The sequence below is a fragment of the Branchiostoma floridae genome, chromosome 1 (genome assembly GCF_000003815.2).
Source record: "Branchiostoma floridae strain S238N-H82 chromosome 1, Bfl_VNyyK, whole genome shotgun sequence".
Taxonomy (NCBI): Eukaryota; Metazoa; Chordata; class Leptocardii; order Amphioxiformes; family Branchiostomatidae; genus Branchiostoma; species Branchiostoma floridae.
In genome coordinates, this window is record NC_049979.1 from 4,202,699 (window position 1) to 4,226,885 (window position 24,187).

General features: G+C 41.9%; 2 protein-coding genes across 2 annotated transcripts; one reads left to right on the top strand and one right to left on the bottom strand.

The window, feature by feature from the left end:
- Window positions 1–444: 444 nt before the first annotated feature.
- LOC118424494 lies at window positions 445–19,356 on the bottom strand. The gene is made up of 7 exons (XM_035833073.1): window positions 19,335–19,356; window positions 18,762–19,067; window positions 3,813–3,931; window positions 3,235–3,408; window positions 2,805–2,969; window positions 2,260–2,436; window positions 445–680 (listed from the first exon to the last, which is right to left on the bottom strand). Exons 1-7 carry the CDS (start codon window positions 19,354–19,356, stop codon window positions 660–662), a joined length of 984 nt encoding a protein of 327 aa, XP_035688966.1. The 3' UTR covers window positions 445–659.
- Window positions 19,357–21,713: 2,357 nt separating this feature from the next.
- Window positions 21,714–22,645, top strand: LOC118417957. The gene is made up of 2 exons (XM_035823725.1): window positions 21,714–21,976; window positions 22,084–22,645. Exon 2 carries the CDS (start codon window positions 22,154–22,156, stop codon window positions 22,643–22,645), a length of 492 nt encoding a protein of 163 aa, XP_035679618.1. The 5' UTR covers window positions 21,714–21,976; window positions 22,084–22,153.
- The last annotated feature ends 1,542 nt before the right edge of the window (window positions 22,646–24,187 follow it).

Below are 24,187 nucleotides of genomic sequence, written 5' to 3' on the forward strand. Positions count from 1 at the left end.
GATCAAATTCTTCAAAATAACCAAAAGGACTATAAACTACAAAGTGGGAAAAATTATAATACTTTGCTAAGTGGTTGATACAAGCCATCAAATTCTATCAAAGGTGAAAAGGTTACATCTTATGTACCAAAATGTTTGAAAAGGTCCTTATATTATCTCCCTTTGCACTTAAATTTACAGTTATATTCTCTTCCTTTACACATGTACATGTACATGTCTCAAAGTCTCTGGCCAAAGAGAATAATGACTATGTATTGTGATGAGTTATTGTATTTATGTTATACAGCCATTATGATTCTGATTATTATCCTATCCTAGAACTGCAACCCTTTCTGGTAGCGTGCATGTCTGAGTGAGTGACACAACCAGAATCAAGTTTAGAGGTTGAGCCACTAAACTAAGTAATGCACCAGCTATAGAATACTCAGTGTAATGTGGCCCTCGTCCTTGGCCAGCCAGAAACATCGATAGAAACGTCATGATAATTTATTAATACATATGTCTGGCTCGATAACTCAAGAACAGGCATAGTCTGGACACATACAATAAGCACAGCACACTTTACCTGTTCTTTAGAGGTATTCTGGCTGTGGTCCCTTTTTTGCCATATAAGGTCACAAAGACGTTTGCATCTGTGCCACCTCCTCTGCAGTCTCCAGTTACCGTGACAACCTCATATTCTAGGGAAAATAAGAATAAAAGCTTTAAAAATGCTTTGATCATTACAAACATGACACAATGTTATTGGAAAGTTTCAAATACAACCATTTCTATTCACAGAAAAATGCTATCATAAATTGAATTGCATTGTAACTTAATGTAAGCTATTGAGTAACAATCTGATTTAAGGGAATTCACTAACAGTTAGTGTTACAGCAAATGCAGAAAACGTGCAACTTGAAATCATACAGTTATTATAACTGTATCCCACAGACTAACTTTCCATTGTTACCTTTGCCAGAATGGCTAAGGTTATGTTTTGGGCTTGTGAGTCTGTGTATGTGTGTGTCTGTGTGTGTGTCTGTCTGTTAACAGCATAACTCGAGAAGCCTTGGATGGATCCCGATAATATTTGGTAGGTGGGTAGGGGTCGAGAAAACGAAGGTCAAGTTCGATAATGGACCCCCTAGCGGCTTGCTAAGGTACTGCAGCAGAACCTCAATTTTTGATATCTCGTGTCCTGGACATGCTGTGGTTATGATTTTTGAGTGGTAGATAGCCCCTGGGGCAGAGAGTAAGTACTGTGAGTTTGGACCCCCTAGCAGCTTTTTTAGAACTGCAGGCTCCGGTTTCCTTTCAAACTTTGGACGAGAATAACTAGAGAACGTGTTAATGGATCGTCATGATTTTTGGTATGTAGATAGCCCAAGTAACAATGTACATAATGGAATACTAATTATGCAAATCAGCAACTAATTTACATAATTAATGAGGAAAGTTTATAAATCCACTGCATTTCTCGATAGGACTTTCAAACTTGTCACATATATAGATGAGAAAGAGAGAAATATCAATGCATATTAATTATGCAAATGACGGCCTCATTTGCATAATTAATGAGAAAATATAAACGTGTTGACAGATCATTATGATTTTTGGTATGTAGATAGCCAAAGGGAAGACTTACATGGTGGAATTCTAATTATGCAAATTGGCAGCTAATTTGCATAATTAATGAGGAAAGTTTGTAAATCCACTGCATTCCTTTATAGGACTTTCAAACTTGTCACATTTGTAGCTGAGAAAGAAAGAAATATCAATACATTATTAATTATGCAGATGATGATCTCATTTGCATAATTAATGGAAAATTAGAACGTGTTGACAGATCGTCATGATTTTTGGTATGTAGATAGCCTAAGTAAAAACTTACACAATGAGATACTAGTTATGCAAATTAACAGCTAATTTGCTCCTTGAACTGCAGGAGCCGGTTTCAAGAAGGATGAAAGGATCATCATGATTTTGGTATGCTGATAACTTAAGTGATGCTTGATACAATTTAATATTATTATGTAAATAGGGATCTAATTTGTATAAGCAATGGGAACCAACTCCAGGCATATAAAATAAAATGTAATGAGTAACACATTTATGTCTACAGACATCATTCTACATAACAAACCTGGTTTATTTGGCAAAGGTATGTGTTCGTGGAACTCTAGTTTATCAATACTGGAGCTACAGGCTAGGCAAGAAAGACACTACCAACTCAGGAATTATCTATCCAGAGGTATCTGATATATCCACAACATGTACCTGTCCTTGCGTACTTGGTCCCTCCCTTAGCATACAGTATTCTGCTGAGCTGACAGTCGCTCTCAAACAGGGAGAGCCAGTTGTTACAGGGGAAGACCCAGCTCTCCCTTTACTGGCCGTGTTTGTGATCGTCACCGACTCCAACAACCAGCTTTGCTTCCTCTCCAGACCATCGTGCTGGGGTTTGGAGAAAATATCGTGACATTATTCAAATCTGACAGAAGAAGCCTGGACATAAATTCACGAATCTGACAGAATAAGCCTTTGTCCAGACAGAAATTACTTGCAAAAGATTTTTGGTGGAAACTTTAAGTTAGTAAATTCTATGTTTGAGAAACCATATTCTCTGAACAACTAGTACATATTACTGTGCATCATGAAATAGTAATTATGTAGTCACACTGGTCTGCTGTTCATTGTACATATAGTGTCTGTCATCTCAGCTACAAATCAGTGGAAATATAACAGCTCTTCAGTGAGCTGAACTGGTTCTAGACTACTTTATTTCACTTTTTTCCAAACTTAATTTACAGTGCAATACATACCTCTATAGTGATCTCTCCTATGTCAGCTGCCCTGAGTTTAAAGGTGTGTTTTGTCCCTCTCTCAAACTTGAAGTGGGACGTCTTGCTATCCTTAACAGACCCAGACTTCTTGTAAAGCCTTTTCTTGGGAATCTTTCCTTTGGTTCCTTTCATCTTTATAAATACCTGTGGGAATAAGGAACACATTTAAGTTAACTTTAGAGAACTAGGACACACGACTATTTCTTGGTGACTGAGTTCTGTAGACTTTCAAATGACATTGGCTATATTTTATCAGCTCAAAATAGGATCATCAGTGAACCAGGCTCTTTACATTTACATTTACATTTACATTAAGCTTTCACGCTCTAAAGTTCATTTAACACACATACATGTAAGTATTGAAGCAATTGTTAGAGTAAAAGAAAGTATCAACAAACAAAAAGCATACCCTTGCATCTGTGCCTGCATTTTTCCTGTCTGCAGTTCTGACAACAATTTTGTACATCATGCCGCTCTCTCTCCTGCTGTGTTTGGTTCTGCCACTGCTGGGCCTGCTGCCAGGCTTGTATATCGTACGTTGTTTGCCCTGTGCACCCGGGCCATACATAGCACGTCTCCTAGCCTGTCAATCAAAACAAATATTACCATTCCTTATCCTTTCTATTATATGTCCAATAAATAATGTAACAGTTACAAGTGCTAAATCTGTGTACTAACTGAAACCAAATGCAACTTGTCTGTAAATTGCACTTCAAGCAAAATAAGAAACGCCTTGTGAAATTCCTTGTCATCTCTTGGCAGAGTATGAGAAAAACTTTGAGTGCTCTTGTTAAGAGAGGAAAGTCTTGTTAAGAGCACAAGATCAGTAGCATGACCTGATTCAAAACCAGGACCTCTGGCTCCTGGGCCAAACACTCTGCAGTTATGCCACCCATTACTACAGGTATGTACAAATATCTACATGTACATCATAATGTCGGCAAGAAACTTAAAAATTAAAATGGCTGCTTTTGTTTTGAAACTTACCACAGCAGAAGGAGGGTCGTACCCAAACTTCCTGGCAAAGTAGTCCGAGAGGTGGGGGTCACTCATGGGGTCATAGGAGGGGAAGGAGTGGGGGTTGTCTACTCTGTCTATGGCACGGGCTAGGGTGAAAAACACATTGTGTTACTGTTAGATACATTTTTCCAGTAAGAAAATAGATTGTGAAATATGCTGTTGTAACCTGTGTAGTACTTAGCAACACACATGTCAATAAGAAGAATCCTTGCTGTTTCAGTAGCAGGGTATATTTTTACCTTCCTTTTTTAACATGCTCAAGGCAGGTCCTTGAGATATTAGATTGACTTCTTCATGTGTGTATTATGCTATAAAGCCACTTTGTGCTTCACCTATATTCCTAAAAAGTTGCAAAATTGCATTCAAATTCAATGGATGGCATTTCAGCACCATAAAAGTACCCACAGCAGATGCAGCATTTTTAGAACTCAGCAACATAAAAAAAAACATGTAGCTGCAATAAACTCTTAGTTATGTTTGTTACCAGTCTTTATATGTAAGAGGGTCTGCATGGGGGTCCTGACAACGATTTACGCTAAATTCGGGATGGTTGACTACGCTTTACGTTAAATACGCGAAGGCTACCAACGCTTTAAGATTCATCCCCACTACAAATTACGTAAAATAAAATACCATCCCTACAAATTACGGGAAATTATAAAGGCCTGCCTACGCCTTACAAAAAAGAGCATGCAGACCCTCGTGTAATAAACCAAATTCAAGCTGAGAGCCTTATGCTAAAGGCATGGCCATACAGGACAGGTAGAGTGACATTCAAATGTATACAGATATTTTCCTCTACTTATGAGCAAACGGTGCATATTTGCTATAGTGTGACTCTAGTGGTCCGTTGTGAAGTTTGACATCAAAAGTTTTTCTGCGCGCTCAATGAAGAATGGCACTTGTGGTACGGAACTGAGGTCGGGGGTCAACGTAAGGGTCGACCCATTTTTCTGGTCTTGGTCTTATTGGGGCTGAAAAAGAAAAGAAAAGTACATCTAGATTTCTTATTGCTAGAGATTCTCTTTCTAGTCTTAAGTTCTCTTTCATATTAATTAATTGACACACTGGCCTTAAGGTAACTACCCAACCAATTGGTTAGACAATATCATCTCTCAACTTACACAAAGTTGAGTATGCCAGCACTATTACTGTACCAAATTCAGACATTCCAGTATTACTACAGGATTCAAATATCACAGACACATTTCTACAATATTGCAATAAAAAGGAGTGCATTCAAACAGTACAGTACAGTACTGTACTGTACAGTTACAAATGTAGTACTGTAGGTTTGCTACCAGAAATGAAACAGAACTTAAATGTTTGGAAGCTTTAACATTTGACTGATACCTGATCTTGGCCTCGCTACTGCGTACGGCGGCCGTGGGTCCATGGTTGTGACCGGTTGTGTGACGGCAGGCGGTTCTGCCGTCCATCACATGGTGTTCCGCACACCTGGCGAGGAGTTCATGTATTGCAGCTGGGTTGGCATGACAACAAAATTCTATTTACACCTGTAAAGAAAGAACACACAAAAACCTATTAATCCAAAAAAACACAGTCTATTTTATCTTTGTCTAAACTAAATCTGAAATCTTATTGAATGTTATGAAAAATCTAGGAAAATTCTATATACATGCATTTGTTTAACAATGAACATGATCTTTATATTTGAAATCTATGCTTATAAAACATATATCTCCCTTTACCAATGATATGATATTTTGATTCTTGAACTTAGAACATTCAACATAGTATTACTGTAGTAATTTATTGTTCAAGACAGCTATCATTTCTTTAGATATTAAAGTTTCAATTATTAAATGGCAAATGAATAGCCATTGAATATCATGTTATATTGCAATTTATCAATAGTAAGACTCAATTGTGTACCTACGACTCACTATTGATTATCATGAATTATACATTATGTATATATAGGTCAAGTTATTTTTGCAGACAATACTTGATGCAAACTACAATTTCGAATCATTATTTCAAGTTTCATATTTTGACGAAGTTACAAGGCCTGGGGTCCTTATGGTAGTTGACTCTAAATCAGAGGGTTCAGGGTTCTACTCCCTAGCATTAGCAGGTGCAATGTTATGTTCCCTTTTATGCCTCTGAGGAAGGAAGTTTACCATTTATGTAATGCAAACAGAAACAAGCAATGAGTACAATGTGTGTAACTGCTGCCTCAACTTACGTAGCATTTGCAGCCAACACTTACTTCTTGAGGCAAGTGTTCTTCAAATAACTTTCACTGTAGATTACATTACCACTTGGAAACTGCCTGGAGTACTGATTTTGAAGCACTCGAACCGTCCAATGTTTCACAACAGCCACATGTTCCTTTCAGCCTGACACACGATCTGCCTACTTAACCCTGTTCAAGTGACTTTTTTTTTAAGAAAGGAAAATATTCAACCCACTTCTGACAAGGATTTGGAGTCAGTGGCTTAGTGTGAAGAGTGCTGCTTGGATATGGGCCATGATTTAGACAGACTAAAACATTATGCTTAAAGGAGAGAAACAAAAAATCACAGAAAGGAGTTTACATCACACTTGAACTTGATATGTGCCATAATCATGCAGAGACTGGTCTAGGAGCTTTCTGGTAAATCAAGCTGCATTGTACATTGATAATTGGGTTTTAATCAGATATTGAAAACATTTTGACAATTTCTTAAGCCATAACAAAGTTAGACTGATGCCTTGCCTTTGTAAAGTTTAAGAATTCAGGCCAATACATTGCTTTAAATAGCAGATAAAATTATAATTTCCTTACAACAGTAATTCTGCCTACACACCTGACTTATCTAAAATTGATAAAAGTTTTCAGTAACACATGTGACTCATGTGTGTTAATCTCTTCATGCTTTCAAGCATATTTTTTCTAAAACCATAACTAAGCCACTAAAGTGGTTCTCTACTGCTCAATATCTGAAGTTCGTGACTGGATAAAAGAAAGCCACATGAGTCCAAGACTCTATTCACCCTGTTGTTGACACAGCACCCGCATACAGAAGCGCTTTAAATGTTGGCAATTAGTGGTGACAGAACTGTGGAAGTACTGTTCTTCTGCACTTCAGAAATAGTTACCTGATGAACCTATACTACAGAAATAGTTCATCAGGTAACTATTTCTGCAGTATGGCTTCATCAGGTAACTTTCTGCAGTATGGGTTCATCAGGTAACTATTTCTGCAGTATGGGTTCATCAGGTTAACTATTTCTGCAGTATGGGTTCATCAGGTAACTATTTCTGCAGTATGGGTTCATCAGGTAACTATTTCTGCAGTATGGGTTCATCAGGTAACTTTCTGCAGGATGGGTTCATCAAGTAACTATTTCTGCAGTATGGGTTCATCAGGTAACTATTTCTGTAGTATGGATTCATCAGGTAACTATTTCTGTAGTATGGGTTCATCAGGTAACTATTTCTGCAGTATGGGTTCATCAGGTATTACTATTTCTGCAGTATGGGTTCATCAGGTAACTTTCTGCAGTATGGGTTCATCAAGTAACTTTTTCTGCAGTATCGGTTCATCAGGTAACTATTTCTGCAGCAGTATGGGTTCATCAGGTAACTATTCCTGCAGTATGGGTTCATCAAGTAACTTTCTGCAGGATGGGTTCATCAGGTTAACTATTTCTGTAGTATGGGTTCATCAAGTAACTATTTCTGTAGTATAGGTTCATCAGGTAACTATTTCTGTAGTATGGGTTCATCAGGTAACTTTCTGCAGTATGGGTTCATCAGGTAACTATTTTTGCAGTTTGGGTTCATCAGATAACTATTCCTGCAGTATGGGTTCATCAAGTAACTATTTCTGCAGGATGGGTTCATCAGGTAACTGTTTCAATCTGCAGTATGGGTTCATCAGGTAACTTTCTGCAGTATGAGTTCATCAAGTAACTATTTCTGCAGTATGGGTTCATCAGGTAACTATTCCTGTAGTATGGGTTCATCAGGTAACTATTTCTGTAGTATGGGTTCATCAGGTAACTATTTCTGCAGTATGGGTTCATCAAGTAACTATTTCTGCAGGATGGGTTCATCAGGTAACTGTTTCAATCTGCAGTATGGGTTCATCAGGTAACTTTCTGCAGTATGAGTTCATCAAGTAACTATTTCTGCAGTATGGGTTCATCAGGTAACTATTCCTGTAGTATGGGTTCATCAGGTAACTATTTCTGTAGTATGGGTTCATCAGGTAACTATTTCTGCAGTATGGGTTCATCAAGTAACTATTTCTGCAGTACGGGTTCATCAGGTATTACTATTTCTGCAGTATGGGTTCATCAGGTAACTTTCTGCAGTATGGGTTGATCAAGTTACTATTTCTGCAGTATGGGTTCATCAGGTAACTATTTCTGCAGTATGGGTTCATCAGGTTAACTATTTCTGCAGTATGGGTTCATCAGATAACTATTTCTGTAGTATAGGTTCATCAGGTAACTATTTCTGCAGTATGGGTTCATCAGGTAACTATTTCTGCAGGATGGGTTCATCAGGTAACTATTTCTGCAGGATGGGTTCATCAGGTAACTTTATGCAGTATGAGTTCATCAGGTAACTATTTCTGCAGTATGGGTTAATCAGGTATTACTAACTATTTCTGCAGTATTTGTTCATCAGGTAACTATTTCTGCAGTTTGGGTTCATCAGATAACTATTTCTGTAGCAGTATGGGTTCATCAGGTAACTTTCTGCAGTATTGGTTCATCAGGTAACTATTTCTGCAGTATTGGTTCATCAGGTAACTATTTCTGCAGTTTGGGTTCATCAGGTAACTTTCTGCAGTATGGGTTCATCAGGTAACTATTTCTGCAGTATGGATTCATCAGGTAACTTTCTGCAGTATGGGTTCATCAGGTAACTATTTCTGCAGTTTGGGTTCATCAGGTAACTTTCTGCAGTATGGGTTCATCAGGTAACTATTCCTGCAGTATGGGTTCATCAGGTTAACTATTTCTGCAGTATGGGTTCATCAGGTAACTTTCTGCAGTATGGGTTAATCAGGTAACTATTTCTGCAGTATGGGTTCATCAAGTAACTATTTCTGCAGGATGGGTTCATCAGGTAACTTTCTGCAGTATGGGTTCATCAGGTAACTTTCTGTAGTATGGGTTCATCAAGTAACTATTTCTGCAGTATTGGTTCATCAGGTAACTTTATGTAGTATGGGTTCATCAAGTAACTATTTCTGAAGGATGGGTTCATCAGGTAACTGTTTCTGCAGTATGGGTTCATCAGGTAACTTTCTGCAGTATGGGTTCATCAGGTTAACTATTTCTGCAGTATGGGTTCATCAGGTAACTATTTCTGCAGTATGGGTTCATCAGGTAACTTTCTGCAGTATGTGTTCATCAGGTAACTATTTCTGCAGTTTGGGTTCATTAGGTAACTTTCTGCAGTATGGGTTCATCAGGTAACTATTTCTGCAGTATGGGTTCATCAGGTTACTTTCTGCAGCATGAGTTCATTAGGTATTACTAACTATTTCTGCAGTATTGGTTCATCAGGTAACTGTTTCTGCAGTATGGGTTCATCAGGTAACTATTTCTGTAGTATGGGTTCATCAAGTAACTATTTCTGCAGTATGGGTTCATCAGGTAACTATTCCTGTAGTATGGGTTCATCAGGTAACTATTTCTGTAGTATGGGTTCATCAGGTAACTTTCTGCAGTATGAGTTCATCAAGTTACTATTTTTGCAGTATGGGTTCATCAGGTAACTATTTCTGTAGTATGGGTTCATCAGGTAACTATTTCTGCAGTATGGGTTCATCAAGTAACTATTTCTGCAGTACGGGTTCATCAGGTATTATTATTTCTGCAGTATGGGTTCATCAGGTAACTTTCTGCAGTATGGGTTTATCAAGTAACTATTTCTGCAGTATGGGTTCATCAGGTAACTATTTCTGCAGTATGGGTTCATCAGGTTAACTATTTCTGTAGTATAGGTTCATCAGGTAACTATTTCTGTAGTATGGGTTCATCAGGTAACTATTTCTGCAGTATGGGTTCATCAGGTAACTATTTCTGCAGGATGGGTTCATCAGGTAACTTTATGCAGTATGGGTTCATCAGGTAACTATTTCTGCAGTATGGGTTCATCAGGTTAACTATTTCTGCAGTATGGGTTCATCAAGTAACTATTTTTGCAGTATGGGTTCATCAGGTAACTATTTCTGCAGTATGGGTTCATCAGGTTAACTATTTCTGCAGTATGGGTTCATCAGATAACTATTTCTGCAGTATGGGTTCATCAGGTAACTTTCTGCAGTATGGGTTTATCAAGTAACTATTTCTGCAGTATGGGTTCATCGGGTAACTATTTCTGCAGTATGGGTTCATCAGGTAACTATTTCTGCAGTATGGGTTTATTAGGTAACTTTCTGCAGTATGGGTTCATCAGGTAACTATTTCTGCAGTATGGGTTCAGACTATTTCTGCAGTTTGGGTTCATCAGGTAACTTTCTGCAGTATGGGTTCATCAGGTAACGTTTTCTGCAGCATGGGTTCATCAGGTAACTTTCTGCAGTATGGGTTCATCAGGTAACTATTTCTGCAGCAAGGGTTCATCAGGTTAACTATTTCTGCAGTATGGGTTCATCAGGTAACTTTCTGCAGTATGAGTTCATTGGGTAACTATTTCTGCAGTATGGGTTCATCAGGTTAACTATTTCTGCAGTATGGGTTCATCAAGTATTACTAACTATTTCTGCAGTATGGGTTCATCAGGTAACTCGCGCATGTGTTTCTCTCTCACGCATACCTGTTTCTCACTCTCGCAGCTGATCTCTCTCGCGCACCTGTTTCTCTCTCGCACGCACCTGTTTCTCTCTCGCACGCATTGTTTCTCTCTTGCATATCTGTTTCTCTCTCGCGCATCTGTTTCTCTCTCGCGCATCTGTTTCTCTCTCGCGCATCTGTTTCTCTCGCGTGCATTTGTTTCTCTCTCGCGCACCTGTCTCTCGCGCACCTGTCTCTCGCGCACCTGTTTCTCTCGCGCACTTGTTTCTCTCTCGCACACCTGTTTCTCTCGCGCTCATCTGTTTCTCTCTCACGCACATGTTTCTCTCTCTTGCGCATCTGTTTCTCTCTTGCGCATCTGTTTCCGTCTCAGCATCTGTTTCTCTCTCGCGCACCTGTTTCTCTTGCGCATCTGTTTCTCTCTCGCCCACATCTGTTTCTCTCTTGCATATCTGTTTCTCTCTTGCGCATATGTTTCTCTCTTCCGCATCTGTTTCTCTTGCGCATCTGTTTCTCATTGCGCATCTGTTTCTCTCTCGCGCGCATCTGTTTCTCTCTGGCGCATCTGTTTCTGTTGCGCATCTGTTTCTCTCTTGCGCATCTGTTTCTCTCTCGTGCTTCTGTTTCTCTCTTGCGCATCTGTTTCTCTCTCGCGCATCTGTTTCTCTCTTGCGCATCTGTCTCTTTTGCACATCTGTTTCTCTCTTGCGCATCTGTTTCTCTCTCGTGCTTCTGTTTCTATCTTGCGCATCTGTTTCTCTGTTGCGCATCTGTTTCTCTCTTGCGCATCTGTTTCTGTCTCGCGCATCTGTTTCTCTCTTGCGTATCTGTTTCTCTGTTGCGCACCTGTTTCTCTCTTGCGCATCTGTTTCTCTCTCGCGTGCAGCTGTTTAGCTTGCGCATCTGTTTTTCTCTCGTGCTTCTGTTTTTCCCTTGCACATCTGTTTCTCTCTCGCACGGACCTTTCTCTCTCTGGTGTATCTGTTTCTCTCTTGCCCATCTGCTTCTCTCTTGCGCATCTGTTTCTCTCTTGCGCATCTGTTTCTCTCTTGCGCATCTGTTTCTCTCTCGCGCATCTGTTTCTCTCTCGCACATCTGTTTCTCTCTCGCGCATCTGTTTCTCTCTCGCGCATCTGTTTCTCTCTTGCGCATTTGTTTCTCTCTTGCGCATCTGTTTCTCTCTTGTGCATCTGTTTCTCTCGCGTGCAGCTGTTTAGCTTGCGCATCTGTTTCTCTCTCGTACTTCTTTTTCTCTCTGGCGCATCTGTTTCTCTCTTGCGCATCTGTTTCTCTCTTGCGCATCTGTTTCTCTCTTGTGCATCTGTTTCTCTCTCGCGTATCTGTTTCTCTTTTGTGCATCTGTTTCTCTCTTGTGCATCTGTTTCTCTGGCGCATCTGTTTCTCTCTTGCGCATCTGTTTCTCTCTTGCGCACCTGTTTCTCTCTCGCACGCATCTGTTTCTCAAGGAAAACAAACCAAAAAAGAAAAAAAGCCAACAGAATAATATATGTAACAAAAGTCACCCAAATGCGCATGATACAAAACACACAAATAAAACCCTCCAACAAAACAACACTTCTATCACACAGTATAAAGAATATGCAAAATAAAGGACAGCATCATGTAGTCAAAGTATTAGGCCTGTCTTAAAAGTCCAAATGTATGGTGAGTGAGTGATACTTTATCATCGATGCATCAGTCATAGGCAAAGTGACATCTAAACAAACTGTATCAGCTACATGTCTAAACATATCATTCTTCACTGTAAGAAGTTATAAGTTACCAAATATATCAACAAACATGTGACACATTGGTCTTTAGTCTGACAACAACAACTATCTGGACCACAGAAGAATGCCAACACTGATAATCTACTTAAAGTGCCTGTGCGCAAACCCCAGCCAAACCCCAGCCCTGATAAGCTTGCCATCAGTATATATGTCCAACGCACGTTCTCTTCTTGACAAACTGGATGATTTTGAAACCACTATAAAACAATATAACGCTGATGTAGGAATTGTCACGGAAACTTGGTTCTCCCCGGAGATACCAACTGAGTTCCTGAATATTGAAAAGCATGCACTATTTTCTAGTAGCAGAACTGAGCGTCGGGGAGGAGGCGTGGCCGTTTATGTCCACCTAGACGCCCAACCGAGGACCTCGCCTTTCTGTACCTCCAGAACTCGAATGCGTATGGGTGTGGCTGCGACCCCTAGACTCCCGCGGCAAGTACCTTGCATCGCAGTCTGTGCAACTTACTTCCCACCCAACTCCAGGGACCAGGAACTTCTCCTACACCACCTGGTGGACAAGGCTGACCTGCTGAAAACCCCGACATCTGTTTTGCAGGGGACTACAACAGACTGGACTACCAGCCGCTTCTCCAGTCCCACTGACTACAACAAGTGGTGAGCTCCCCAACCCGTGGGGAGGCAACCCTGGACGTCATTATCACGACCTTGAAAGTACCACGAACTTGAAAGTACTCACTACAAAGTACCAGAGGTGACTAATCCAATAGGCACAAGTGACCACAAGGCAGTTTGGTGGCAGGCAGGGGCTCGGGTACAAGGTAGCAACAAGACCAAGTACGTGGTCGTCAGACTCCGTCCCATGCCGGACCCCAGGAGACAGGACATTGGGCTATGGATCACCTCACACAGCTGGCAGGAGGTGCTAGAGAAGGCCACTGTAGAAGAAAAGATAGTCACCGGAAGTCTACAATTTTTAAGACCAATTGTAAACGTAACGTAACACTTGGCGGAACATAATTTTTCTGCCCCTGCCTGCGACATCTACTCTTCAAATTTCAACTCCCCTATACCATGTTAGGTGCAAGTATACAAAAGTTGCAGCCGCAGTACTTTTTAAAACCGACTTTTACCTCTACCCGTTTGATGTTACGATCTGAAATCAGTTGATTTTAGCGCAAGTTCCCCGCAGCGTTTTACCTTACAGCTGATTTCACAACGAAAGGAAAACTAGTGCGTAAAATAGACCGAAGTTTCATCTTTCAGGTGGTATATGGCATATTATCAATTTCGAGGGCAAAAAAGGCTTAAATTTGAACCGCGCGAGGCCACCTCATCAGAGGCGTCCGAAAAGGAACGCTTCAGCGCTGGCATCAGCGCCCGTTCCATAGAGCGCACGCCGGACCCGCACCATTGTATTTACGTACTAGTCACCGTAAAACTAAGACGCCATTTGCTAATTCACTCCGTTTTCACGTATAGTTTTTCTGTAGGCATACTTTGAAAACACTTGAGAGGTATATTGGTGTCGATACTTCCGAATACTTGTGTTAAAAGTCGATTGCACTCGAATAAACCAAACCAACGACTTGCAACATTTGGATTTAAAACAGTCGAAAAGGTGACCTCAGTAAACATGGAATTACAAACCTTCCCAGATTTCAAACCAACAAGATTTTCACAAGAGGTATAGTAGAAGATTCAACAATTCTGGCGCACTAGTCATTGAAAAAAGAATCGAAGGCGTAATGCATTTGCCCCGATATTCAAATTCGTCGAAAATTTAGCTCAGTATGGCACCACCATTTTGCCAATTTCACTGTGTAACAAATATGATCAGGAAAGTAGACATAATAGCTATAAAAACCTACAAAAATGGATCATATCGAGATTACATGATATTCCTCTATGACACATATAACGCAATCTTGGTAGAAAGGCCGGCAATCAGGTCCAAAGCAGCTTTAAAACTCGGAAGAAATTCCATCCACCTGACGCGCGAAAAGCGTTTCCTTAGCAACGTGTTGCTAAGGACCGCGGAGCGATTCGAACCCCATAGAAAACCTGTTCGAAAACTGTTCTATTTAGGTCATGGCATGCCGGCTGAGTTGCGGGTTCCGCACTGGTGTTTCAGCGCTGAATCAACGGGTCGAATCGGCCTCAGCAATGGGTGCCCAGTGCTGAAGAAAGTTTTACTGGTTTTCCAGTGCTGAAGCTCCCTCAGCACTGGAATTTAAGTTTGGAACCCAATACAAGCACTCAGTTACCAGTGCTGACCTCGTGGCGGAGCGGCAATATGTTGGGGTGGGCATTGCCCCACACAAAATCAAACTGAAACCTTGTGTATTTTTTTGATGATGGAAATTTCATAAAATCAAGCTAGTCTAACAGCAAAATTTACCCCAGAAAATGCAAGAAATGGTCTTTCAGAGAGTCCCAATTTCAAAATTTCGCCAGACCTCCCTTGTGACGGCTGTGTCTTCGGCGCAGGACAATATGTTGCTCTGAAAAATCTTTTAACGGTGCACACCCCAGTTCTTCCGCGACCGGGGTCCGTGGTAGTCCGCGACCAAAAAGTGACGAAAGGCTTCCGAGGGCCCATGTTTGAGTTGACATTTCTCATTATTTCCTGCGAAATGACATTAAACGGTTACATGGCTGAAAAGCGTAGGAAATGGTGTGTTTTTGGTGCAAATTGTGTTTTGGTCCGCGCGTTGCTTCCGCGATATCCCTACGCCTGAATGAAAAGAGGCCGGTGACCTAGATTTAACTCTGAAGCGCTGTGTCGAGCAAAGTTGCAATGCCGCGCGCCGTGGATGATTAAAAAAACTGTAGTACTAGAATTTTCTTTATAATTGGCTGGATTAGTCTTTAGATTTTCCTCTTTCTGGCAGTATCAGTCGTGATTGCCGGAAAAATCTTCTTCGTCTGTTTTATCCAATGCGAAAATGCCCGATTTTGTGCATCATTTTTGACATGAAAATAATGTTTTTTCCCTATAATTTTTCAAAATTAGAGAAGTTGAAGGATCGAAACTCAGTTGGTCTTGAAGCTGAAGGTATATCCTCTCACCCCATATACAGTTATTTTCCTTCAGGATAATTCCCTGGAAGAGATGGTCGCTAGACTTGAGGGTGTGCCGCCTCCATTTGGACCCCCAAATAAACTGGTGTGTGCCCCCTTAAACCAATAGAAAAGCTTTGTTTACAACTACAAGCAGAATGTGCCACTGAAATGCAGGAAATGACGTTTCAGACGGTAAAGATTTTAAAATTTTCTCCCTAGAGATGACTTGCGCCTCGGGCGCTCACAACGACATGGTGAAAATTTGTGCGTGCTAGCTTAGGTTAACGCCCTCAAACATCTTTTTCTTTGACAAAAATGGCATAAGATTTAGCATAGTCTGCAAGCAAAATTTGTCCCTCGATATACAGAAAATTTCGTTTCAGAGGGTGCAGATTTCGAAATTTCCCAAGACCAACCTTCCGACAGCTTGCACCTTCAGCACCCGAAATCGTGAAAATATTTTTGGGGCATCGCCCTCACTAAAACCACGTGTCTTTCTAACAGAATTGCCATCAAACTTAGCTTAGTCTGTCAGCAAAATTTGCCGGTCAAAAGGCAGGAAATGCTAGGGTGGTCGCGCCTCCGGCGCGACGGGTAGTGCCTTCGGCGCTACATAAGCATGTGCCGCAAAATTCGGTCAGTAAAAGTTCGCCCCCCCAGACGAAATTTCCTGCTGCTGCCTCTGGAACCGAGTGCTGATATACAAAAGTAGCAGGTTCCGCAATGGATTTACCAGTGGTCGGGAACTTTTCAGCACTGGAAGACCAGTGCTGTAAAAACTTCAGCTCTGGACTTCCAGTACTGACGTTCATAAAGCACTGGAATGTCCCAGTGCTGAACGTAATGTTTGTGTGGCATGCGCCTGTATCTGTTAGCAATATTAGAAAAATATGAATGAATGAATGAATGAATGAATGAATGAATGAATTTTATTAACGTGTCATGCGTTTGAACGCCCAGCCCACGTGACACACATAATATAAATCATAATTGAACATAGGATATTATAACAAGAAGAGCGTCGAGAACATAATCGGTTGCTATTAAACAAATCGGATAACAGACCAGATATCAAATCATAATCACATAAATCAAAACCACCAAACAAAGGTTTCATAAATCTAAACAGAGCTGAGTTTATACAGAACATAAGGAAAAACATAGTAGTAGACTGAAATAAAATCGGTAACCAGTATATAAATTGAATAACAGACCAGGTATCAAATCATAATATATAGGCATAAATAAGGCATAGATCAGGACATCAAACAAGGGTTTCGCAGAGCTAAACAGAGCAGGGTTTATACAGAAAATAAGGAAAATGTAATAGTACACTAATAGTTGTACATAAGTGGACAGGTTGTGTATTCATGTGTATAATTGTCTTTTCCTTTTGTTCCAAGCTTTGCGTATAAAGTTAGAAATTTCGGAGACCCCCTCTTCAAACAACCATTTCATTCTGAATTCATCCCTTTCCCATATGACCTTTGGACATTTGTCAAAAATTTTACAAAAGATACTTTCTCGTAAGTCGTCGTAAAAAGGGCAGTAGAAGAGAAAATGTGTCTCGCTTTCTACCTCACCTAGGCTACACATTGTGCAAATTCTATTTTCTTCAGGTATTGCTTGATACCGCCCGGTTTCAATATACAGTGGTAATATCCCTGCTCGGAACTGCGCACAAAGGGATCTTTTGCTTTTAGACAGGTTCATTGTAACATAATGTTCAGTACAGTAAGCATCCTTAAATAATCTATAGGTTCTAAGTTTTGGTTTTAGCCATATGTCAGAGGCCCAATCTTCCTGGTACATATCAAACAATTTCTCTTTTATTTGCTTTGTATTAGCTCTTAGGTTGTTTAGGAAAATGTGTTCCTGTTCAACACTAACAAATATTCTCTGTACATCCTTGCTCCAAGGGCCATGGCTTTGCAAATCCCACATAAAGACTTTTTTGGTAAGTCTGTCATTAGGCATATTGATAAGTCTATTCCACAAGGAGATTACTGCTCCTTTCCCTCTTATTTCGCATGGCATCCAACCCATGTCTCCTGTTATGGCAAGGATGGGTGCAAATTTGTGTACACCTAGGAAACACCGTATTGCCCTATTCTGGACCACAGAACACTTATCGTATTTCTTACATCCCCAGACACCTGCGGCATAGTCAAGAATAGGGCAAACACACGACTCGTAGAGTTGTGTATATGCGTGGTAACCAAGTTCTCTCAGAGCTTTAACTTTACCGAGAATGCCCCCTAGGGCTCTTCCCGCAGAGTCAGCGAGAACACTCGCAGCTGAGGTAAAGGACATGTGCTCGTCTAAGTGGAGGCCTAAATACTTGTATGAACTCACAAGATCAATCTTTGTCTCTCCAAAATAGAATTCGTAAGAAGTCCTTCTTGCTCCCTTTTTCCTAAAGTGCATGATTTGTGTTTTTCCTTGGTTTATCATCAGTCTCCACTTAGAGCACCATTCAGCAACAATGTTTAACATTTCTTGCAATTCATTTTCATTTTCTGCTAAAATAATGATGTCATCTGAACTTAAATGATGTCATCTGAACTTAAATAACTTATTAGAGCCCTATGAGACCTTGTCTAGCAAAGATTGACACTATGGGTAGACAACTATCAACTATACAATCAATAGGTAGTTATAGATACAGGTGGACAACACATTCTACTTGTGTGGCAAAGTAGCGTCTTTTTTTACAGTAAGTAGTTTGGGTAGACAGCTATCGCCTACTCTATCTGTGAGTGGTAAAGAGCTCACTTCTTGGTTTTTTACGAGCAATATGTTAGTTACAGGTAGAAAACTGCTAGTAACTGAAAATTCAGTGTTGATTGTAGTTTCTGCACTCTGTTTCCAGTGCTGACAGGAGGGTTTCCAGTGCTGAAGCTGCGGTAGTTGTGGAGAGGAGAGAAGAGACTCGGGAACTATATTACGGCTGGATGCCAGGCTAGAAGCTGCGTCAGCACTGGAAGTCCAGTGCTTAGCCGGCCTCATGAGCACTGGACTTCCAGTGCTGACGACCACTTCAGCACTGGTGTTCCAGTGCTGAGAGAGGAGATCGCTACTTTTGTATATTTGCATGTTACTATTGTAAGAACCAGGTATATGAAAATCCCTGTTCTTGCGCACCACTGTGTAAATGGGCCTTACGAACCAACCCAAATTCTACAACCTTTCTTCGAGCATGCCGCCCCCCTCCCCAGGCTCACCGCTCAGCTGTCTCGAACCTTCCTCGTCATGTTTCCGCGACGTCTATCCTTTGTCATCTGACAGAAAATTGTTGCCTAAACAACTGTAACACCATTATAGCCACCCTTACCATTCCGTATTTTCCTGTCTCCCGCTCCGGTCCGCCATTCCCCCTCAGCACCGCCTTCGGCGTTACCAACACTGTTGGCAACAGCCCCTCCGTCAAGATCGTCTTCTCCGTCTGAACCAGACAGCTGTTCGTCCAGGTAAAGTTCGTACCTGTACGGCACAATGCCACCTCCGTCTGCTGGGTCTACGCCATTGACTCCCCTTCCACCTAAAAAAAGGCTTCCAATGCTCGAAGACGAGTCAGAGAAGTGGTTCGATTTCGTCGCATAAATGGCGGCCGTGCTGTTGAGGTAACGGGGCCATTTAACTCTCACGAACATGCAAATGAGTTACTTCTCATGAACATGCAAATTGTATTCATAGCAGTACGTCATGACTCCTGTGCAACGTACATGCACATGCGTTGCACACAGCGTCGCACACATGCACATGCGTTGTACACGTCATGAATGTATCACCTAACAGCCTGCTTCAAAAGTCTAGTAGGTCCCTCATCAATCCCTTCTGTCTTCATCTTCTGTTTCCAGTCAAATTGACTATTCTAAACCTCTTATGTCACTTTGGCCATTCTGACCATTCTCCACCACTCTGGTCATTCTGACCATTTTCTACCACTTTGACCATTCTGACCATTTTCCATCACTTTGGCCATCCTAACCATTCTCCATCACTCAGGTCATTCTGACCATTCTCTACCACTTTGGCCATTCTGACCATTCTCCACCACTCTGGCCCTTCCCTACCACTCTGGTCATTCTGACCATTCTCCATCACTTTGGCCATTCTGACCATTCTCCACCACTCTGGCCATTCTGACCATTCTCCACCACTCAGGTCATTCTGTCCATTCTCTATCCCTCTGGCCACTCCGACCATTCTCCACCACTCTGGTCATTCTGACCATTCTCTGTCACTCTGTTCATTCAGACCATTCACTACAACTCTGGCCATCCTGACCATTTTCTCTATCACTCTGTCCATTCTATCAATTCTCTATCACTCTGGCTATTCTGACCATTCTCCATCACTCTGGCTATTCTGACCATTCTCTGTCACTCTTGTCATTCTGACCATTCTCTGTCACTCTGGCCATTCTCCATCACTCTGGCCATTCTGACCATTCTCCTTCACTCTGGCCATTCTGACCATTCTCTGTCACTCTGAGCATATAGTATGCCAGGTTGCATTCACTACATTTATAACTGACACGTACTGGCAAAAGAACCTTTCCAAAATCTATCTGGTTGCTGGAGTAACTTTTGTATAGCGTACCTGATTACCTTTGTGTCTAACTTTCATTGACATACTAACTTCTACTTTTTGGAGAATGTATATTCCATGGTACAAGGAATTATCTCCACAGAGTCCAAATCATTGGCTGCAATATACTGCATGTTAACAAAATGAAAAATGTGTAAGTGTAACCTGTGAACTTTCGGTATTGGAAAATTGGTCTGCACCATTTTGCAGCTCTGTAATGAACTTTAAAGTGTGATACTGGGTATAATGCAAGGAGATAAGTAGTAAAGTAATCAACATTGCCTTCATGAGCATTCTTATCAATTCAGAAAATAAACTAGCTACCTTTGGTTACCAAAAATAGCTTATATTATAACAAGTCTAAGTGAGCCAATTTCCATCATCATCATTAATTAAGCCAAGTTTACAAGTGACAGAAAATTTGGTATGGGCTGTTGCAAAGTATAAAGTTACCTTTCCTAGAGATATAACAGAATGACCAGAGTGATAGAGAATTAAATTATGGTCAGAATGCTCAGAATAACACAGAATGCTCAGAGTGGTGGAGAATGGTCAGAATGGTCAAAGTGGTAGAAAATGGTCAGAATGACCTGAGTGATGGAGAATGTTCAGAATGACCTGAGTGGTGGAGAATGGTCAGAATGGCCAGAGTGGTGGAGAATGGTCAGAATGACCTGAGTGATGGAGAATGGTCAGAATGGCCAAAGTGGTGGAGAATGGTCAGAATGGCCAGAGTGGTGGAGAATGGTCAGAATGACCTGAGTGATGGAGAATGGTCAGAATGGCCAGAGTGAAGGACAATGGTCAGAATGGCCAGAGTGATGGAGAATGGTCAGAATGGCCAGAGTGATGGAGAATGGTCAGAATGACAAGAGTGGTGGAGAATGGTCAGAATGGCCAAAGTGATGGAGAATGTTCAGAATGGCCAGAGTGATGGAGAATGGTCAGAATGGCCAGAGTGGTGGAGAATGGTCAGAATGACCTGAGTGATGGAGAATGGTCAGAATGGCCAAAGTGGTGGAGAATGGTCAGAATGGCCAGAGTGGTGGAGAATGGTCAGAATGACCTGAGTGATGGAGAATGGTCAGAATGGCCAGAGTGAAGGACAATGGTCAGAATGGCCAGAGTGATGGAGAATGATCAGGATGGCCAGAGTGGTGGAGAATGGTCAGAATGACCTGAGTGATGGAGAATGGTCAGAATGGCCAGAGTGAAGGACAATGGTCAGAATGGCCAGAGTGATGGAGAATGGTCAGAATGGCCAAAGTGGTGGAGAATGGTCAGAATGGCCAAAGTGGTAGAGAATGGTCAGAATGGCCAAAGTGATTGAGAATGGTCAGAATGGCCAGAGTGGTGGAGAATGGTCAGAATGGCCAAAGTGGTAGAGAATGTTCAGAATGACCTGAGTGATGGAGAATGGTCAGAATGGCAAGAGTGATTGAGAATGGTCAGAATGGCCAGAGTGGTGGAGAATGGTCAGAATGGCCAAAGTGGTAGAGAATGGTCAGAATGACTAGAGTGATGGAAAATAGTCAGAATGGCCAAAGTGGTGGAGAATGGTCAGAATGGCCAGAGTGGTGGAGAATGGTCAGAATCGTCAGTGTGGTGGAGAATGGTCAGAATGGCCAAAGTGGTGGAGAATGGTCAGAATGGCCAAAGTGATGGAGAATGGTCAGAATGACCAGAGTGGTATCGTCCAAGATGGCGGCTGCTTCTTTTTCGGGTCCAACTTTTTCTCCGACAAAGTCGGTTGCTTGATGCACTAAAAGGCCGTTGGAGGACCCAGATCTTCAGTAGACGTGGACAAGGAACTGAAGAATACCGGGGAACACGTCTGACCCTAGAGAGAAGACCGGGTGCTGAGAAACCAGACCGAAGCGACAGACGCACGGCGCCCCCCTCCCCACCGGCGTGACGCAGTAACATCAGTGGGCCCTGAAAAACGGGCCCATGCCGGTGGGTAGCCAGTACTTGGTTCTGAAGTTCTATCAAGGGCTGCCAACAAGCAGTGCACGTTGATTGCTAGAGAATTTGTATACTGGCGAGCATTTTTTACTTTACAGGACGTTCCGGGGCCACCTTAGGGGGCCTTGACTGAAAGGGGCTAGCAACCGACAGACGTAAACACCACGTATGGAGGGTGAGCCGACAGGAGAGGAGGAGAGCACACATGCAGCCATGGGAGAAGAGGAGCCGGAGGGCTCGGGGATGTGGCTCAGAGGGATTGAAGACATCTCCTTTGAAGATGACGCAGAGACACCCAGAGAGATCCTGGAGCTGGTGAGGAACCACATAGAAGGCCTTGACAGGAAAGCAGCCAAAAGGAAGGTACTTGCAGCCAGTAGCTACAACGAACACATACTGAACCACACAAGAGAGGCCTTGTTTGCAATAGCCAGACAACAGAGGAGGGATTGCCCAAAGGGGCAGCCAAAGAAAAGAACATACAGAGCTAACACTGAGCCAGTCGCTAACAGGTTAGCAGAAGATTGTTGTGCCTTATTCCAGTTTATAGAAGGTGGGAGGAACCTGGCAGAGATAAAGAAAATGTTCCCCACGGGTACCCAGAACAACACATGGCAGAGTCCAGCTATCACCAGGAGTAGAAGGCTGAACCTATCCTAGAAGAGGTGGAGGATGAAGATGTGGTAGCAAAAATACTGGCGGAAAATGCAAGTCTGAGAGAGATGCTGAAAACAGAAATGAGAGAAGTGAATGAGAAGCTTACGAGCATGAGCAATAGGGTGAAACACCACGAAGAAGCGAGGGTTGATGTAACCGAACACTGTGACAGGCAACTCAAAAGTATACACGACGAGTTAGCAACCAACAAGGGATCTCAACTTGTATTATCAGAAGATATAGAAAGTATGAAAGGGAAGCTGAAGAAACTAGAAGCAACTCAAGTAAGAATACAAACCACAGTTTCAACATGCAACAACAAGATCCTTTCCCTAGAGACAGAAATCCACACTCTGCAAGGCTCTGCCAAGAAGTCTGACACAGAAAAAGAGGCTAAGTTTGGAAATATTACCAAATATGTACAGAGCCTGGCCTTCTCGCTGGAAGAAAGGATCAGAGAGCAAGAGTACGGTCTGTCTACAACACACGGGAGAATTAAAGAGATGGAGAGGTTGGACTACCTAGAACCTAAGAGCTCCACAACAAGCTGCCTCACATGTGAAACAACAGGACAGATAAAGAGTCAGAAAATGGGGAGTACCACTGAAAGTAACCAGTCAAGGAGAAACAGGAGTCGTGAAAAATCTGCAGAAGAAGCATTGAACGAAGCTCAGGATGAAGATGTAATAACAACCTACCTACAGGAAGCACGAGACAATCCACAAATCCCAGACAACACAGACAGAAACCAGGTCAACCTGCGACACGAACAAAAACTGGTACACGCAGAAACAGGCCTGCCTGGAAAAATAAGCAGAAGTGGAAGCACAGAAGAGAACTGTAACATAAACCAGACTGACGAGGGCAGTATTATCAACCTGGACCCCAGCCCAATCAGGAACGGGAGAGAAAAGAGAGATGAAATAGGACAGACGACAACACACAGGGTTCCTGAACAGTTACCAGTACAAAACAAAGAAAACACACAGGGGCACCGTACTAGCATCACCAGTGATGAGCTGAATAAGAGTAATCAGGGGCAAGAGACAGTTGTCAACAAAAGAAGCGAAGGGGACGAAAACAAGGCTGAACAGCCGGTGAAACAAGGGGCCATAGACACTTACCTAAAGCAAGTTAGGCAGGCCCAACAGAGAGAAGACAGCTGTAATGCCTCTGAGTTGGGATGCAGGGTACAAGAGAGCCAAGAGAAAGCTCTACCAGAGAAAAGGGACAATATCACAACTCAGGCAGTAGGAGGGAATCACGATAGTACCAGCAACAGTGTAATACAGCTAGATGCAACAAGTCCAATCAACCCAGTAATGCGTTCAAAGACAAAAAGACAGTGGTATGGGGCAAATCAACATTCAACCCCAAGGAGAGAAAATGGACTAACAGAGAAACTGGTCAGCAATGGAGAAAATGTCCTACAAGCACATCAACAAGAAGGAACATCAAATTCAAAAACCAGCTTCATCGTGCAAAGTGGAGCAGCGAACCATCAGCCCAAGTCATATAAAGAAGCACTGCTCCACACACAGAAAA